This window comes from Piliocolobus tephrosceles, chromosome 3 (genome assembly GCF_002776525.5).
Source record: "Piliocolobus tephrosceles isolate RC106 chromosome 3, ASM277652v3, whole genome shotgun sequence".
NCBI classification, from domain to species: Eukaryota; Metazoa; Chordata; class Mammalia; order Primates; family Cercopithecidae; genus Piliocolobus; species Piliocolobus tephrosceles.
In genome coordinates, this window is record NC_045436.1 from 32,945,628 (window position 1) to 32,965,670 (window position 20,043).

The following is a 20,043-nucleotide window of genomic DNA, read 5'->3' on the forward strand; positions in this document are numbered from 1 at the left end:
TATCACAATTAAAATCACATGAATATTTTGGTTTCTCAGTACTTATAAAACTTACGTTTACACAATACTGTAGTCTATTAAGTATGCAGTAGCGTTATATCAGAAATTTGAGTTGTCATCTTTTTGCTCACATCCTGCCTCAATGTGGTGGCTGCTGACTAATCATGGTGGTGCTTATTGAAAGCTGGAGTGGCTGTGGCAATTTATTAAAATAAGACAACAATGCACTTTGACAGGTTGATTGATTCTTACTTCCATGAAATATTTCTCTGTAGCATTCAGTGCTATTTGCTAGCCTTTTACCCACAGTAGAACTTCTTTCGCAATTGTAGGTCAGTTCTCTCAGACCCTGCTGCCGCTCTGTCAGCTAAGTTTATGGAATATTCTAAATACCTTATTGTCATTTCAACAGTGTTCATGGCATCCTCACCAGGAAAAATTTCAACCTTGAGAAAACAATTTGTTTGCCCATCCATAAGAAGCAACTCCTCATTCATTCAATGTTTATCATTAAATTGCAGCAATTCATTTACCTCTTCAGATTCCACTTCCAATTCTAGTTCTCTTACTATTTCCACCACCTGTGCAGTTACTTCCTTCACCAAAGTCTTGAACCTCTCAGATTTATCCATGAAGATTGGAGCCAGTTTCTTCCAAACTCCTATTAAAGTTGATATGTTGACTCCCATCAGTCACAAATGTTAATGGCATCCAGAGTGGTGAATCCTCTCCAGATTTTCAGTTTACTCTGCTCAGATTCACCAGAGGAATTACTATCCATGGCAGCTATTACCTTATGAAATATGTTTCTTACATAATAAGACTTAAAAGTCAGAATTACTCCTTGGTCCATGGACTGCAGAATAGATGTTGAATTAGCTGGCATGAAAACATAAATCTCCTTGTATGTACATCTCCATCAGAGCTCTTGGGTGACCAAGTGTATTGTCAATGAGCAGTAATATATTGAAAGAATCTTTTTTTCTGAACAGTAGTAAGTTTAAAATATTTAGTAAACCATGCTGTAAACAAATGTGCCATCATCCAGGCCTTGTTGTTCCATTGATACAGCGTAGGCAGAGTAGACTTAGCATAATTCTTAACAGCCCTAGCAGTTTTGGAATGGTAAATGAGCATTAGCTTCAACATAAAGTCACCAGATGCATTAGACCCTAACAAGGGAGTCAGCCTGTCCTTTGAAACTTTGAAGCTAGGCATTGACTTTTTTTCTCTAGCTATCAAAGTACTAGATGTTGTCTTCTTCCAATAGAAGACTGTTTCATCTACACTGAAAATCTGTGTTTTAGCATATCCACCTTTATCAGTTATCTTAGCTAGATCTTCTGGATAACCTGCTACAGCTTCTTCATCAGTACTTGCTGCTTCACCTTGCACTTTTATGTTATGAAAATGGCTTCTTTCATTCAGCCTCATGAAGCAACCTCTCTTAGCTTCCAACTTTTCTTTTGTAGCTTCCTTACCCTTCTCACCTTCATAGAATTGAAGAGAGTTAGGACTTTGCTCTGGATTAGGCTTTGGCTTAGGAATGCTGTGGCTGGTTTGATTTTTCTATCCAGGCCACTCAGACTTTCTCCAGCTCAGCAATGGAGCTGTTTTCCCTTCTTATCATTAGTGTCCTCACTGGAGTAGTGCTCATCATTTCCTTCAAGAACTCTTCTTTTGCAATCACAACTTGTCTAACTGGTGCAAGAGACCAGGCGTTCATCCTGTCTTGGCTTTCAATATGCCTGCCTCAGTAAGCGACATTCTTTCTAGCTTTTGATTTAAAGTCAGACACTGACTCTTTCACTTGAACTCTTAGAGGCTTTTTTGATTGGCCTTATTCCAATATTCTTGTATCTCAGGGAATAAGGAGGCTCAAGGAGAGGGAGAGGGAAGGGGAACATCCGGTCTCTGGAGCAGTCAGAACACATTCATTTATTAAGTTCACCATCTTATATAAATTCAGTCTGTGGCACCCCAAAACAGTAACATCAAAGATCACTGATTGTAAATCACCATAACAGATATAGTAATAATGAAAAAGCTTAAAATAATTGCATAAATTACCAAACTGTGACACAGGGACACAAAGTTAGCACATGCTGTTAGAAAAAAAATGGCTTCAGTAAGACTTAACTTTTGATGACACAGGGTTGCCATAAACTTTCAATTTGTAAAAAATGCAGTATCTGTGAAGTGCAAGAAAACAAGTTATGCCTGTATATCTTTTAATCAAATCATATTTGATTAAATTTTACTTGGGAATTTTTGCATTTTATTCTGTTTAAGAGTGAAATTAGTCTTAATTTTTAATATCTAGTATTGCCATTTCAAAGAACCCTGATGCAAGATTTAGCCTAGGTTTGTTTGTTTGTTTGTTTGTTTTGAGATGGAACCTTGCTCTTGTTGCCCAGGCTGAAGTGCAGTGGTGTGATCTTAGCTCACTGCAACCTCTGCCTTCCAGGTTCAAGCAATTCTCCTGCCTCAGCCTCCCAAATAGCTGTGATTACAGGCACCCGCCACCACGCCCGGCTAATTTTTGTACTTTTAGTAGAGATGGGGTTTCGCCACGTAGGCTAGGCTGGTCTGGAACTCCTGACCTCAGGTGATCCACCCACCTCAGCTTCCCAAAGTGCTGCTGGGATTACAGGCATGAGCTACCGTGCCCAGCCCTAGCCTAGCATTTTAAAAAGTAATGGGGGGGGGGGGGTGGATAGCTGCACTCATCAATTTTTTTAATTGTTTATATAAAATTGGAATGATATGTTCTTTTAGAGTTCAATAGCACTCTTCTATGAAACTCCATGTTACTGCATCTTTTTTCATAAGAGAGAGGGAGACAGAATCTTTCCATGTTGCCCAAGCTAGTCTTACACTCCTGACCTCCCAAGCAATCCTTGACAGTCCTTTTCATTTCTTCTAGAGTTATTAGTCTCTTAACTTTTTCTTTTTCAGTAAATATTGATAATTTACATTTTCTTGGTCATCCATTTTATCTAATTTTTTAGGTTTAATTAGCATAAAGTTACGTAAAACATACTTATACTTTTAAAATATATTCTTATCTGTGATTCTATCTTCTTCTTCATTGCTAACTTGGTAAACTCTCAATTTATTATCTCTCTCTAACCCCTTGTTGAGAATCAGCTTTTTGTTTTAATTCTGAATTTTAACTTTAATTTTGATTATATCTCTTACAGCTTTTGTCTTTATTAATTTTCACCTGATATTTTCTTTGGATTTGCTTAATTTTTCTAGCTTTGTAAGTTGACCTCATGGTTTATATATTTGTAGTTTTTTTTTTTTTTTTTTAGTAATAACATAATTTTAAATGATGAGTTTCTCTCCACATAACATTTGTAAGCATTTCTCACAAGTAGAACTCTTCATGGTTTCATGAGAATTACCCATTAATGTGTTGTGTGTCCTGTGAAGCATGCCTGTTGGTTTTACTTACACATTTCCATGTGGGTTTAAAACTCTTCATAAAGAATTTAGAGTGGCTGTTAATAAATATTACCAGATTAATTAAAATAAATATCTATAAAATTTATAGGCCCAAATTACCAAGTTGACTACTCAGTTTTATCTGTACGGCCCTAATATTTCTCCAGTCGCTGAACAAGACCATTTGGCCAATCCAAATAGAGATGTAGAAATTCTCCGGTTAGGCCTTAAAATAAAGCAGATATAATTATGTAGGCATATTTTAAATATAATAAGCAGAGCATGGGCTTTAAGATTTGATTCCTGAAAGTGAAGCCTTTGCTTAACAGTTAGTTTCTGGTATGACCTTGGCCAAGTTACTTTGCTCTTCTATATTTTGTAACTAATAGACTGGATGGAGGAAAAGTGTTAACTTTTATGATTGTTGTGAGGATTAAATGAGTTACTATATAAAAAGTACATTAGAAAAAACAGTGTCTGCCACGTAGGAATCACTTAATAAATGTAATTATTATTACTTTTAAAATTACTTTTATTGTAATTTAAAGCATAGATATCGAAGTGGGAATCTAAAACTTCTATTTTTGTGTACCAGTTGTATTCTGCTAAATTAAAATATAAGCCAATGCCCACTGTAGAATGTTTGTCATCTTCTTAATTTTATTACCTTTCTCAACAGGCTCAGACTCCAGTTGACATTTGCAGGGCTGGGCCTTTTTAAAATCCACATTCATTTGCTGGCAGGGTTTCACGCTACCGACAGGTTTGATAATTCATGGGGTAGATTTAATTGACAGGGTTTTAGTTAGCATGAGCTAGAAACAGCCTGTTTTGCAGGCTTGGTTTATTTTTGCTGAAAGAAGCTGAGTGTCTGACAATTATGTTTACTAATGAATTCATTTCTTTGGTATACTCCTTAAAATTCTCAGGAGTAAGAAAGACGTCCTCATGGCCTCACAGTTTTTTAATTCCCACATGAGAACGAAAATTTTGTCTACAACACCAGACTTGTTTGTTAAACATAAAAGAACATAAATCCTCCACAGATCCCCAGGGTGTGTTAGAGAAAGGGAGCGATCATTATAAACCACTTAGCCCTGTATGCTCTGTATCATGTTGCCATGAGAAAGTGATGTTTGATTGGCTCATAAAATAGGTTTAGTAAATCCTTTAAATACTGACGTGGGCAATTGTGCACACTGGAAATTAATACCTGAGAGTGTATTATAAGGATTACCATGTCTCCAGAACAGTCACCTGGGCTTGTGTAGATTTCTGAATTTAAGGATGACTGTGTTTTGTGATTTCACTTTTATGTGTCAGTATTGCTCAGTTTTATCATCCCCCTTTCATTTTGGCTATGGCCCACAGGTATGTTTTTCATCATCGTTTTCTCTCTTCATTCTCTTCTTGATGTTTGAGCTGTTAGCATATATCAGCCAACCAACCTTTGCTATGAATCCTATATTCTGCCAATGGTGTTGTGTCAGAAAATGAGGGAAATACCAAGTTGTTAAAGCAGATGACGTGATTTATTATTATTTTTCTGACCTCACTTTGCATTCCCAAACAAGTTGAAAGGAAATATGGAATCAAGTGGCAATGGTGTGTGTGTGTGTGTGTGTGTGTGTGTGTGTGTGTGTGTAAATAATTATTTCATTAATAACTTTAAATTGCATAGACATCTTAATAGTTATTGTGTATGACCATAAAAATTAATGGTAGAATAATTGCATGAATTTTAGAATTATATATTTTTGTGTGACACGAGTTCTGAGAAAAATCTCGAAATGCCTAATTTACTATGAAACAATTAGTAGCATATGCTAAGTTCTACTGTTTTATAGACAAAGAACACAGTACCTTATTAGATGTGAATTTCATTTAAACTTTATGGAGTACAAAACTATATAGTTTTTTCAAAGCACTGTCATAAATATATGCACTAGACTTGCATGAGCATGTAAGAATTAGTTGCCAGCTGTCTCGCTGCAAATCCAGAAATTTTCATAAGGATTATTTTCTAAATGGTATCAAATTCAGTTGGAAATCTTCATGAAATAAGTAATAATATGCTCATCACCCTTCTCCTGTTTACAGTACAGTGGATTTTGTATCGACATCAATTAGATAAGGCACAAGTTAAGATATTTTTGTTCTTAATGAAGTGTTATTAATCTAGATATTTCTGTGTCCTTAAAACCCTTTTAAAAATACTTTTAAGGAAGTTACAGATCATATAACATATGAGGTAGTTTATCTTTAAACAGAAATAAAAAGAAAATTATATATAGCAAAGTAGCTATGTGAGATGTTAATTTTAGACTTCCTGAAGAGAATATTATTTTCTCTTTAGATAAATGCTTTTTATATTAGAAAAGTTAAAATGGTTATTTTGAAAAATGGTCTCAAGAAAATTTTGTACACAGTGTGTTCTGCTGAAGCAGTTTATTGAAATGGCTTCATCCTGGCCAAATCCAATGATACTTTTTAGTTTTCACCTCTTTGGTCTTTCTTTGGCACTTGGCATTATTGACCACTCCTGCTTCAGGTGAAATTCTCTCTTCTCTCTTACCTTAACCTCTGCCCCCTCCCTCACAGTGGCTTCCCTCTTATTTCCCTGACTGCTCCTTCTCAGGATGCTTTTGTTAAAGGATCTTTTCTTTTGACCCACACTTGAAATGTTACTGTTTCCTCAAATTCCTGGAACATGTGGTGATTACATGTCTGTGTTACTCCCCTCTCTGAAACCTCCAGCGGCTCTGCCTCTTAAGTGCAAGGGTGGCCAACTCAGATGCCAAAGGGCAAATATAAGTAAATGAAGATAATCTGGATTTTTTTTAAATCATAGAAAGTAGATAGGGATTTTTAAAACCTAGAAAGAACACGCCTCGTGTAAAGCTTTTTTCATTTAGTCCCAGCCTCAGTTGCTGTGAGGCCAAGTATTCATTCCTTCACTCACCAAATACTGACACAGGGTTTACTGTGTGCTTTGGATGTAGGTGCTCAGGATAAGACAGTAAAGTAAACAAAGATATCTACTTTGCTGGAGCTGACACGAATTCTAGAGAGGAGCCCTCGTGGAGTCACACAAAGCTAATGACATTTATTATTACCAGATCTTCAATTTTTTTAAAGCCAAATGTCCAGGTTTTCTATGAAATTCCATTTTTTAAAATGTTGACAAAATTTTTAAAGAGACATCGAGCCCATTGGAATTGTGCCTACATGTTTTCAACATTGGCCTACCAAATAACAATTTAACGTCCTATTACCGTGCAATACCAAGACCTTCTCACCTGCATCTATTTATCCACCTTGATCTCCATCTGATTTTTGTTTCCCACCCTCAATTCGCAATTGACCATGCTCAGCCCTTTCTTTCTTCTATTACATCGTATGTATTGTACCTATTGCTAGATTGCATTTTCATCCCCCACCCTATTCACCCCTTGTCAATCAATACTCATTGAAAGCCCAAATGTGAAGTCCTTTGTAAGCTGACCTTCATCTCACTGTATAAAATTACTCTCTTTCTTCTACTATTCCACAGTATTTCTTACATACTCTAATTAGAGCACTTACCAATGTGTTTTATGGACCCAGAACCCAAAAAAGCTATAGTTCTATGTTTGTATCCTGAGAATCTAGCAGAGCAGTTTGCGCCAAATGAGTGCTTCATAAATCCCTGTTGAATGAGTGGTTGTAGCCTGCATCACATAGGCTCACCTCCCAAGCACAGAACAAACAGAACAAATGAATAGAAGCTTTGTTTCACGTGTAGACAACCCTGATATAAAAATTACCATTTGATAAAAATGATAATTATCAACTTTTCTACCAGATAAATCTGAAATATCTACGTACGTCTGCTATACCCAGCGTCCCCGAACCACACACACACACCGTCCAACCCTTCCACATCCGCACACACATACCCTAAAACTCCTGGAATGGTTATACTGTCTGGCTTGTGTATCTGTAACTTGTAACCCTGGACTTCTCATGTGATGTAGCAAAATCATATCTTCTCTTTGTCTTTGTGTTTTCTTATTCACTGCTTTTAAACTTCCAAGGTTATGTTAAAAGGTAGGTGTGCAGAGGTGGGAGGGGTGCAGGACAGAGATGGGAGACAAACTTTCTTGAGTGGCAACTCTGTGCAAACAAACAGTGTTTTAGGTGCTGCACATATGCTGTCCCATTTTTCCTTTCTTCAAATATCTCTGAGTTAGGTAGCAGTTTTCCCAGTTTCCCAGTGAGGAAAATGGAGCTGAAGTAGTTTACGTTCCATGCCATAAGAGAGTTTTGGATACTTCAGATTTATAAGTATAATTGTTTCATTATATACTTTGTCTTTTTTCAGCAACTTTTTCTTTTGTATGTTTAATACTACATAAAATGTAGTATTTTTGGTAGTCTGGTATCTACTGAACTTAAAATTTAAAAAAAAATGTATCGGTGGTTTACAACCATGTCAGACTTCCTTTTAACAAAAGTTTTGCAATGCCCTGTTTAGTATTCTGAAGTGCAGTTCATAAAAGCAATTATCTATCTATATGCGAAATTGTTTTAAAAATAAATATATTGCCTACATGTTATATAAATCTATAATAACAAAGTAATTTATTTTAAAATAACGTGTCTCAGTATATAAATGAACAGTGACAATTACCCTAGAAAAATAAAGGAAGATGTCAGCATCTTTTAAGTAGATTCGTTGTTAATAACAGCTATAAATATAGACTAATCTGAATATGTTTGTTTTAGTTGGAATGAAAATAGTATAACCAGCATTCCTGTTAGTGACATGTTTTTCCAAGTGAGTAACTCTTAGTAAAGTTACAAACAAAATACAGAAAATTCCCTCAACTTACTCTATAGTTGACTTCCTTGAAAATTTACCTTACCTAAAACAGTGCAAAATATATATGTGTTTATACATGAGATGACGTAAGGTTCCAGACTTAGATGACCCATAGTAGAAATTGCACTTGCATGAAATGTCCAGTGAAATATTTGAAAGGCATGGAGGACATGGGGCAAATACTCATTTTCAGAACTTTCCAGTGTTGAGCTTTTGTGGACCTTGCCTGCTACATTTCAATCACGCCCTTCTCACCCCCAATCACTGAGACAACCTAAAATGTTTCTACAGATTTCCGAAACAGTCTGTCATGGGGCAGCACTGGTCTCAGTGAGCACCACTGATCCAAACCTTCCAAACCAAAAGTTGACACGTGTTTAAAACAATCACTTATTCCTCTGTTTAAGATACTGTGTGTAGGGAAATATAAAATAGAAATATGTAAGAACTGGTTCCTTTCTTCAAGGATTAACAGCCTAAGAAGATGGATCACTTATACACATATGTGGTTAGTTAGAAATATGTGTTTATCAAAAAGAGAAAGATGACAGTAAGCTGAGAGCACCCAGGAAGGTCACAGAAAGGAAGAACAGTACCAAGTGAGGTACGAAAGATACCTATACAATGAAGTAGCTCTAGGAAAGCTTGCATCACAGATGAGGAAAGAGAGCCAAGGCTCCCAGCTGGATGAAAGAGTTACTCTCAGAAAATAAAGTAATAATAGGAATTAAGGGTGGAGTCACAGTGTCATGTCCAAATGAAAATCACATTCAATAATTCATGAACTGAATGTCAGATATGGTTGCTTCTTACAAAATGTTTAAGTTTTAGGATAGTTATTTAGTGAATTTGGAATTCGTAAATAGAAAAACTAAGGACTCCAAGTAGACTCATATTTCTTTAACTTGGGACTCATTTTCAGTTGTGTCTCTTCTTTAGAGTACTTAATTATATGCTCCCAGTTTAATTTTGGATTAACTCATTGCCGTGGTCCATGAAATCATAGCATTCACAGACAGGAAACTTGTAATTGCCAGAATAACAGATTATGAAATGATGTCTCTTCCCCTTTGTCTTTTTGCAGGTATGATTTTGTAGAAGTTGAGGAACCCAGTGATGGAACTATATTAGGGCGCTGGTGTGGTTCTGGTACTGTACCAGGAAAACAGATTTCTAAAGGAAATCAAATTAGGATAAGATTTGTATCTGATGAATATTTTCCTTCTGAACCAGGGTTCTGCATCCACTACAACATTGTCATGCCAGTAAGTACCACTTTGAGATCCCCTTATTTAACTAGATCAGCTCTTTGTTTATTTTTATTTTTCTCCTCTTACACATGAGAATCAGAAAAAAATCAGAAAATGAACCTAGCTGGGATTTCTTTTTTATGTAAATAAAAGCTCTGTACATGCCAAGCCAGCAATTGATTAGGCAAATTAGAAAATATGAAATCAATATTTACCATTTTATATTATATTTATATTGTATTGTTAAGCAGAAATTTCCCTTTTTGATTGCTCAGGAGTCTAAGAAATATCTAGGCAATTGATTAAATAAAGAAAATTTAAGTATTAGTTAAGGGTATAGCTAAAAAGAAACAATAAAATGCAAACTGAATTTTGAAAATAATTTATTCATTTAGTAATAGTAGAATCATTTATCATGTATTGTTGAAGTTAAAGGAGAAATCTCTGAAGTATGTTATAAATGTCATAACTTGTGTATGTTATAAGTCGTGAATTTTGGTCCGTTTTCTTATGTAGATTATTTAAGATATCCCAAACTGTATTCCATTCTGAAATACTTTTTGCCAGCATATATTCTGTACCGTTTTCTTTGTTACTTTCCAAATTTTTTTTTTTTTTTGAGATGGAGTCTCGCTCTGTCGCCCAGGCTGGAGTGCAGTGGCCAGATCTCAGCTCACTGCAAGCTCTGCCTCCCAGGTTCATGCCATTCTCCTGCCTCAGCCTCCCAAGTAGCTGGGACTACAGGCGCCCACCACCTCGCCCGGCTAGTTTTTTGTATTTTTTAGTAGTGATGGGGTTTCACTGTGTTAGCCAGGATGGTCTTGATCTCCTGACCTCGTGATCCTCCTGACCTCGGCCTCCCAAAGTGCTGCGATTACAGACTTTCCAAAATTTTTTAAAGTTCAATATAATACTTTAATATTTTTAAATTTAAATTTAATAAAATGTAACAAACAATTCTACCTATAAATAAAAAATGTTAATGGTAGACAAAAATGTATGTTTTTATTAGATAATAGTTTAATACCGATTATTTGCTTGATTAAAGCCACTAAGAATCTATTTAATATACTTTTACAGTATCTTGTTTCACAGAACTTAGTGAGTTAAATATTTTTTAGGCTAGGGTGGCCTTGAGGGCTATGGGTACACTTTCACAAAGTGAAATATTTCTCAAATATTTAAATATGGAATATATTAAATTGTAGGAAAAAACACACTGGCAAGTCTTTGTGAGAGCAAAGGTTTTATTCTTCCCAAACGTGACAAAATAACTTTAAATTAAGGATATTATTTCTATTTTAAATGAACTTCTCTCCATATTATATTAATTTAAATGTGTATAAATAGCAATCTACTGTCCTCCTATGGAATAAAACACAAAAGCTAAAATGTATAAATATCACCACTGAAGGTTTTTTTTTTTTTCTGATTTTATGACTACATAGATTTTCTGGTTTTGTAACCCAAGGAGTTATATGCATTAAATATGTAAAGATAAATGCATACTATATGTATGTACTACACAAATGCATAGTGGACATCGTGTATGTATGGTATTTATACTAGCTAGCTCAGTTCTGAGCACATAATAGTCTCTCAATAAATACTTGAATGCTGAGTTGATCATGCAATTCAGTCACCCAGCTTAACTAATAGAGGATTTACTCTATGTGTGTGAATGTTGTCAGATTCATGAGCCTTGTGATGAAGTAAGAACCCAACAGTTGATTGAAAGTGCCATCCATCCTCTTGGCTAAGAAACGCCTTGTCACCAGGGTTGACCTATTATCAGAGATTCTCTGTGACTGAGACCAGGCACCACATCTGGGAGACTTTAGGCCAAATGTGTGTCATTGGTTCCATTGTTGGAATTGAATTCACCACATTTTTAAATGATTGTTGAAATGGATTGGTAAATTGTCAGTATGGACCTCAGTGGGCTATTGTCGACTCTCCTGGCCTCTATTGATCCAGGCTTTGTGTGGCAACTACGTTGACCTATACTGGACCATAGATAATGGAGATATGTGGGGAGAAAAGACATAGGAGTTCTTGTAGTTAAACTATGTTTAGGAAAACAATAGGCTTTTGGACTGGAAGAAATAGGAGAGCATGAAGGTAGGGCCCTACAGTGCCTAATAAGTATAACTTGGTGATTTTAATTTTTAAGATTGCTTTCTGGAGAAATTATATGAATTTTACAATCTCATAAGCTTTGGTTTTTCTGTGTTTAAATTTACTTTGACAATTAACCTGCCATTTCTTCACCTGTCCTTTGTCTTGGTTCCATATATCCATTCATCTCTCTACTTACAGCCACATTCATTATACTCTTAATAAACTGCCTGCAGAAGGGTGAGATCTGATGAGTTAGAATTTGACAAGTGGTTATGCTATGGAGCCTTGCAGAATGTTTTGAATTATCATTGTGTACTCCTAAATTACACTCCTCCCTCCATGCACCCCCTCCACTACCCACACTTTACTAACAGGGTGCAATCCATCAATCTTATCTATGTATCAGATTAATGAAAGCCTAAAGCAAGAAAGTGTGCCGCTTGGACGGCCGACTTAAAAGTTCTTGAGGCATTTGCTCGGGTCCCTCCAAGCTCCTGGATCATCTCTGATGCTTTTATTTTTCTTTTTGCTTTGGATAAACTTCATATCAGCACACTCAGTTCCCCAGAGGCAATGGTCTCATTGATTAGAAACCTACCTCTGCAAAATTCCACTTTAGGTTCCACTGGCCACAATGATTTCTTTGTAATAATAAAAATAATATTAACTACTAGTTTATAATAGACAATTAACTTTCTGCATTGAGGTTTGTCAGGAGTGCCTAGCACAATGCTATTCTCATTGTGGCTGCTCATTAAGATTTCATAGAAATTCAGTCATTTCATCTTAGAGTTGTCTAAAACCCACAGGGAGCTATGGTACCTTCCTATTTATTATATGTCACCTTTGTTCCTGTCACACAACAGAGATAATTCATAAACTGAAAAGCAGTAGACTCATAGTAATGACACCAGATATTCTGCTGTCCTAATATATTAGGCTGTATTACCAAAGACACATTCTTGCATTAGTTAAAGAATTGCCCTGGTTTTCTTTTTAGGGGAGGCAGTGAGGAGTGGGAATTAGTGGGACATCCACTGAAGTTAAAGAATTTAGTGCATGCTAATGATTTTATAAACATTAGTATATACAGTTAACATCTGCTTTTTATAATCAACCCAATGAATATTTTGCATGCATTAATATACAGAAAAAATTTTAAGTGAGTTTAATCACATTTTTTTCTAGGACAAATTATGGGTAAAGTTTATTTTAAAATTCTTTGTATTTCACAGGTAAAGAGATAGCCCTGTAGCCTTCTTTGGGAATATAAATGGATATCTGGTTCTGGTCAACATTTAAGACTTCTTGGTTCTGATTACCATGTGTCTTAGAGGCACGGTTTTTATAGATTAGTTAGAATTTTCAGAAACAGTTTTTGCCACACAGGTTGTCATTAAAAATTATGTTCACCCTTGTAAGATGATTTACTCACTCTTCTTTTCCTCAGTTTGTGAATAATAGAGCATATAGTTAAATAAGAGATGACTTGTTCGTTTGAATAAAGTGATGCTGTTCTAATATTTAAAGATTTTACATATTTATTATAAATATCAGTACTTTCCTTTTGTTAGGATTTCCATATCATTTTCTTGATTCACAGGTACTTTACAATAAGACATAAATAAAATTTTTCTCTCCATTTTTTCATTTGGTATTATAAACTAAACATAGTTTTAGAAATAACTTTAACATACGGTATTTACTTGAGGCTATAGCTAGTTGTAGCTTTTTAAAACAGTAGTACTAGAATGTCTACATAATTTTAAAATTATAGTATTTCAATGATATTTTAGAGAATTATTTATGGAAATATTATTCTCCAGTCATGCTCCATTAATAACTAATAAAAAATAAATCCATGCAAATTGATGCCAAATGATACATACAGTGTTCAACTTTTATAGTTGTGCCTAAGGAGTTAATGTCTTTGATTTTTTTTTTCCCTTTCTGCTAAAAGAGAGAAAAAAAAAGACCTGGTAGATTAGCAGTGAGAGATTGTTTGGGAAGAAATGAAGCAAAACTGAAATAAAACAGTGCAAGCTTGTTTCTGTTTGGAGGCCACACACAGTGAGAGCCCAGAACACATTTCAGATCTTTTAGAAAGAAAGGAAAATTTCTTGTTTAATTTTGGAGTAATTTATAATAGATTATATATGTTTTACTCTGTGTACTGTAGCATAAGCACCATTATTTAAAATGTTAAGAAACCTAAAAAGGCTGAAATAATAACTTTTCCTCCAGAATCAAAAGACCTTATTAAAAGTTTCATCTCTCAGTTCTAAAAGTAAAAAGTACTGCGTATTGTTTTGGTCAGAAAACTGCTTCAATTAAACCATACCTATTTTTAAGTGAAATATACAAACCTAAATCTGAATTTTTAGTTATTTTAGTCTTATACTTAGAACTATTATTCTTGAGTACAATGCTATTTGTGGTTTTTTTAATGTCTATGAGATTTGAGGATTTTCTTATTCTCGCTCCAGTTTGGTTAACATTATGAAAAATGATTACCACTGATTTTTCTTAAATGGTTTTATTGAATATTATTTTTTTCAGTCTCTTAGTCTAAGGTTTCTGATCCAAAGGAATGATAATGTTTACAATAATTTATTTACTTGTTTCCATTTAATGAATATATCAGTTTAGATTAAGAGAAATAGAAGTTATAGCCACCATAAAATTGAGTCCATGTATATTTACCCTCTTTTTCTTTGCCTGATAAGATGGGCAGGGGATGGATGAACTGAAGAGTACTTTAACTCACGCACTTCAGTGAACCTCATCTTCCTTTAAGTTGCCTCCTAATTTGTTCTGTCACTTGTGTGATTTTACATTTTAAACAGCTATGTATAATCAATGATACTTGTTTGGATATTGAATCTTGTTTATTCTTGTTATTAAATTATATACAAAGATGAAATGATAATATAGAATAGTATGTAAGTATTATAGCCACATTATAACCGCAACTGTGTGTTTTTCTTAATGGTGATTTTGTAAATGACTTATCCAGAGTTCAGTGGGCGTACTGGCCAGCATGCCCTGTAGAAGGGTGTAGGGTTTCTGTGGGGAGGGATTAGAAGGACACTTGATGCCTGAGGTGCTATTAAGGAATGCATGACTGATTGCCAAAGTGGTTATTAATTATGCAGGATATGGTGAACAAAGCGGCACAGTGAATATTGAAGTGAGGGGGAGAAGAGGAGGGAGGATTTTTTTTTTTCATCCCTTCTGACATATGCCAGTAGGTTATTTCACTGTTAATATCATGTCAAGAAAAGTCTTAACTGAAAGCCAAATTTGCTTTTATGTTCAGGTTAAGAAAAAATCTAACCAACTCTCAAACAAGGCTTCAAATATATTAATTCATTTTCTTTTCTAGGGAAAAAAGCAGCATGCCTGGAATAAAAATACTTAGAGCAATATAATAACACCAGTCCTACAGAAAAAAAAACATTAGCGGCAGGATGTGCTCAAGATTTTTTAAAATGTTAAATTTTCATAACTTATTGCATTGCATTCCCCTATTGTTAAACCAATTCTAATAAGTCAACCTTTATTTGAAAACTCACTTAAAAATGGATTTGTGTTTACCTCAAGGAGAATTAAGAGAAAATTTGGATTCTTAGAATTTTTTTGTATTTAGAGACTGGAAGAGGTATTTCAAGTGCTGTTTATCTATACTGTAGTCTGAAGCACTTGTTGAATGATTAGATTTTTATTAAAATATACAATATACTTGTGTATTTATGCAAGGAGTCTTGAGATGACAGTATTTTATTGCATCTAGGAAATTATATAATTGCTGTAGAGACTAAACTTCTACTTGGCTAAGAATTGCTTAATATATTTTTCAATTCCACTTCTACTCCGTGGGCACAATGCTGTCTTTCATGTGATGATCATGGTGTCTCTGTTTCATTTCTACTGATTCCTTTTGTTCCAGTTAATTTCTTGCTGTCTAAGAAAGAATTTCACAGATGCTATGATTTGTAGTTAGAAAGAAAAAGGCAATCAGCACTATGTAGGAATGGTAAATGGCAGACAGATTATTGTAAGTCATTTTATAAGAGGGTTGTAAATAAAATCGTAGACTAATTGAAAGCTTGAGGTTTGATTGATTCATATTTTATAGCTAAAGCCACAAAGATTTAAAAGCTTGGAGTTAAAATGGCAACCTCACTACTCTTTCCATCTAAACCTGATGGAAGGAGTTGTTTTCTAGAAATAAGTATGGTGCAAGTTAAAATTATAAATTAAATAGTTTTTCTTCAATATTCTCACCCATTCAACACCCTAAATCCTTTAATTGATCAGATATTTGTTGAGAAAATTCAAAGATGTATATAATATCACCCTTGGTCTCTGATAACTTACCTCGTTTTGGAGGAAAAAAAATACGTATCTGTCAAAATACAGTATGTGAATGTCATGTTGAGTGGTTAGGAAAGATTTCGAGAAGGAAGATGGGAATGTGGAGAGCAGAGGGATGTCATAACCCTTAGAGTAAAGAAAAAAATCAATAAGCAATCAAACAAAAACTCCAGGAGCTATTCAGTATAAATTTTTTCTCAAATGCATTATAAAAAATCTCTCAAGAGCTTATTAAAAATGCTTGTTATCAGATTAGTCAGAGATCCTCATTTTCTTGGTCTGGAGTGATGCTCAGTTATCTGTATTTTCATCAGATATGCTTGGAGATTCAGTTGCTCTAAACTATAGTTTGATCAGAATACAATTACTTTTTTTCCAACTTGCCAACATTAACGGAGTTTGTTTATTTATTTATTTATTTTTTACAATTTTATTTCAAGATTTTGGTGACTTTTTTATATTCAAACAAATGAATTTTATATGAATAGATTGGAAACTCTGCACACATATTTAATACATGTGTTCTCTTTATTTTTCAGGGTTGCAAAAAGAGTGGGACTTTCCCATAAAATTAGGTAGATATATTTCAGTTTTTAGCACTTGTATGTATTGTACCAGCTCTTCCAAGCAATATGTTAAAGATTATCCATTTTGTCAACTCTCAGTGGCTGTTACCCACAGAACTATGCAAGATTGTCCTCTGCCTTCTTTTCTGTTCAACACTAAACTTGTTTGGTAAATCACAGATGACATAATTCCAGCATTGAAACACAATTCTAGAATAGATATTCATTCATTCTACAATGTTAGACACTGTTAGTAAAATAAGACATTTCCAGTTGTCAAGAAATATTCTTCCATTTTCTATATTTTTTTACATTTAATTTTGTCGTTAATTTTGCACCTATTTCTAAATGGCAAATATTTCTCTTACATTTATTACAAAAATAGCAGTTCATACCACTTTCCCCTTCCTAAATGACTTTTCTGCCTTTTGTAGGCAGGCACTTCCAATTTTTTGAACTGACTTTTTAGAATTTACCTCTACGACTCTATTTAACATGCTTTTATATCTACGTCTTCACTCTTTTACAAATTACCTATCGATTTCTCACTGGAAGATGAAGCCATCTTTCACTTTCTTTCACCCTCCTGCCTTTACCACACATACAGATACTTCCCAGCATCCCATCCTCTATTATATCTTGATTATATCAAATCCAAATTCATTGTGTACATTATGGTGGCTCTGTAGTCATTTTTCACAGCTGAGCCATGAACTGTATACCATGACTACATTTCTGTTTCTGTTCTTTTTGTGTTTCCCTTGGAACTATTTTTTGGTTTGTATAGCTTTTATATTCATCACTGATTCATCCTGAAACTGTTCCTCAGATTGTGTAAATCTCTTCTCAGTACAATCAGACACATTTGGTTTTCTAACAATTTCGTCTTCTTGAAGAAATCTTTGCTGCAACCATCTGGCCTGCTCCAATGTGGACTGCTCACCCTTTAGAATGGCTGCACAGTGTCATCCTTGCAATCTCCTTCTGCCATCATCCTCACTATTCCTTTTGACATTTCTTGCATTAGATCCTCTGTTTGCTGGATCTTTTGTCTTCCTGTGTCTCAGTTTACTTCCTTGTTTGTGAACAGAGTAAAACTTCCATGAATATACTGAGAAAATGGAGCATCAGAGATAAAATTTTTGCAGTCTTGCATAACTTAAAATGCTGTAAGTATTAACCCTCAAACTTAAATGAATACTGATTAAGTCTAGAATTTAAGCTGGCCACTTAAAAGTTGATTGGACATTCTGTGCATGTGGATGGGCTTGCCCACTATTGTTTTTACTGTATTGCATGCTGGCTCAGTCAGTTTCTTGAAAACACTCTGATTCCTCTGATCTCTTTTCTAAGAGTATAAATACTGGTTACCAGTTTTCTCAACTAGGAGCTGAGTTGATTAACAACCAGATATCCGGCATTGTGTACATCTAATATATATAAGGTGCTGCTGACTGGCTGTGGATGCAGTCATAGGGGCATGGAAAATGGTCCTTTTACTCTGACTCTGCCTCTGGGTGGGGGCCACAGGACCCGTTAAGAGTCTGGGTGGAGCTATTGGTCATCAGAAATGCAAACGTCTGGAAAGACATCTGAAAGACCAATCTTAAGTTCTACAATAATGATGCTATCTGCAAGAGTAACTGAGAAAGTTGCAAATATCTTGTCCTTGGGAATAATGGCTCATAGTCCTTTACTTCTACACCTTAACGAAGTTCAGGCTTCTCTCATCCTTCTAACCTTTTAGTGTTTCATTCATTGTACAATGACAGTTGAGTTTGGGGAAAGGTGTATTAAAACTTAAGCTATAAACTAAATTTCTCCCAAACTTAGCTTGGTCTAGGAATGACTAAGGGCAGTTTGGAAGTTAAAGGCAAGATGAGGATTGGTTAAATCAGAGCCCTTTCACTGTCGTAATCTTCTCACAGTTACAATTTTTGCAAAGGCAGTTTCAATATTGATGAGCTACTTAGCATATCTTGAACTCTGTTGTAACATTAATATAATGTCTATTTGTATCCACTAGAATGCCAACCCTGCTTCATTCATAATAACATGGCAGGTGTCTCCAAACAACGTACCATATGATCCACACATTTGAGAAAATGCTACTCTCGTCAGTATTCTCATAAATAATCAACAATTGTTTACCTATTTTAGTAATGCTATTAATATATTTAAATGCTTTGAACGTTAAAATTAGAGCTTTTAAAATTTTGCATATCTCTCTAATTCAGATGACGTAATTGTATTTTTATTGATTTAATATTACTTTGAAATCACATGACTCTGATTTTATATATAATTTTCCATTTTTATGTCCTCTGATAATCTTAGAACAAAGCTAAATGATAAGTATGATTCGTGTTATATACTTCTAAAGATGTTAATTTTGAAAGGCACGTATATTTTAAGCTCTTGGAAAGAAACTGTTTATTGGTATCAATTTGAAAATATTTGAGTCAGGCAGAAGAGAATGAACATAGTTTAAAATAAGTGTGCCTTATGATGGTTTTTAAATATATATTATTTAATCCCCATATTGCAATATTACTACCATTTTGCAGATTAAAACTCACATATATAGAGTGAAGAGAGTTCTCTTTAAAGCCAGACTGCCTCTTGACTGGTTTGGAAAATAGGAGAAAGATCATTGAGAAAGAAACAGAAAATTTAAGATCTCTTCCAACCATCTTTGTTTTCCTATTGAAACACCTGCATACTATTCGTGTTGATTATGATGTCACAGATACTTTAGTAACTTTGAAAAAATGGTGAACTAATTAGAATTTACCAATATTTTTTTAGTAGTGACAATGGTGATGAATATTGAGGGTTAAACTGTAGTGTCTCCACACAGTAATCTTAAAATTCAAATCCAAATAAGAAGCTTTTTTAAAACACCTGGAGTCTAAGAAAAAGTAAAAATGCGAATGCAGTCAATAGTTTTCTTACCCATCATATTTCATCAGTATTAGCGAAATTATGCAGTTCCATGATGTATCTTAGCATTCTTGTCAGTGCCAAATTTTTCAGAATCGTATTCTTATGGAAACTTGTAAGGCTAAAATTTATGCTAAGAAATAGGAGAATAAAATTGGAAAGCAAGAATTTCTAGTGAATAGGCTGTCTTCTATTAAACACCTACAGAATGTGTCACTCTGGAATGCAAAAGACTCAGAGCACTTTTAGTTTGAAATGATGCCATCTGTGCACAATATTTGAAATATCATAGGCACTCCTACAGTAAGTTTGGAGGAGAAAACACCTCCAAATAATCTAAGGACTAATACTTTTTTTTTTTTTTTTTCCGGCTTTTTGCAGTGTGACCACATGTAGGCCACCAAAGGCCTCAGAAAACTGAGGGGGAGAATTCCAAGATGTCTTTGTATCTTGGCCGCAGGGCAAAGGTCCT

The 20,043-nt window shown here is 34.6% G+C and overlaps 1 protein-coding gene across 2 annotated transcripts in view; it reads left to right on the forward strand.

The window, feature by feature from the left end:
- The window catches only part of PDGFC (platelet derived growth factor C), a 214,550-nt gene that overhangs the window by 156,143 nt on the left and 38,364 nt on the right, over window positions 1–20,043 (forward strand). For both annotated transcript variants that reach the window (XM_031935310.1, XM_026454137.1), the window contains one exon: window positions 9,399–9,579. In XM_031935310.1, coding sequence (XP_031791170.1) covers window positions 9,399–9,579 — 181 coding nt within the window. The remainder of the gene's footprint in view (window positions 1–9,398; window positions 9,580–20,043) is intronic.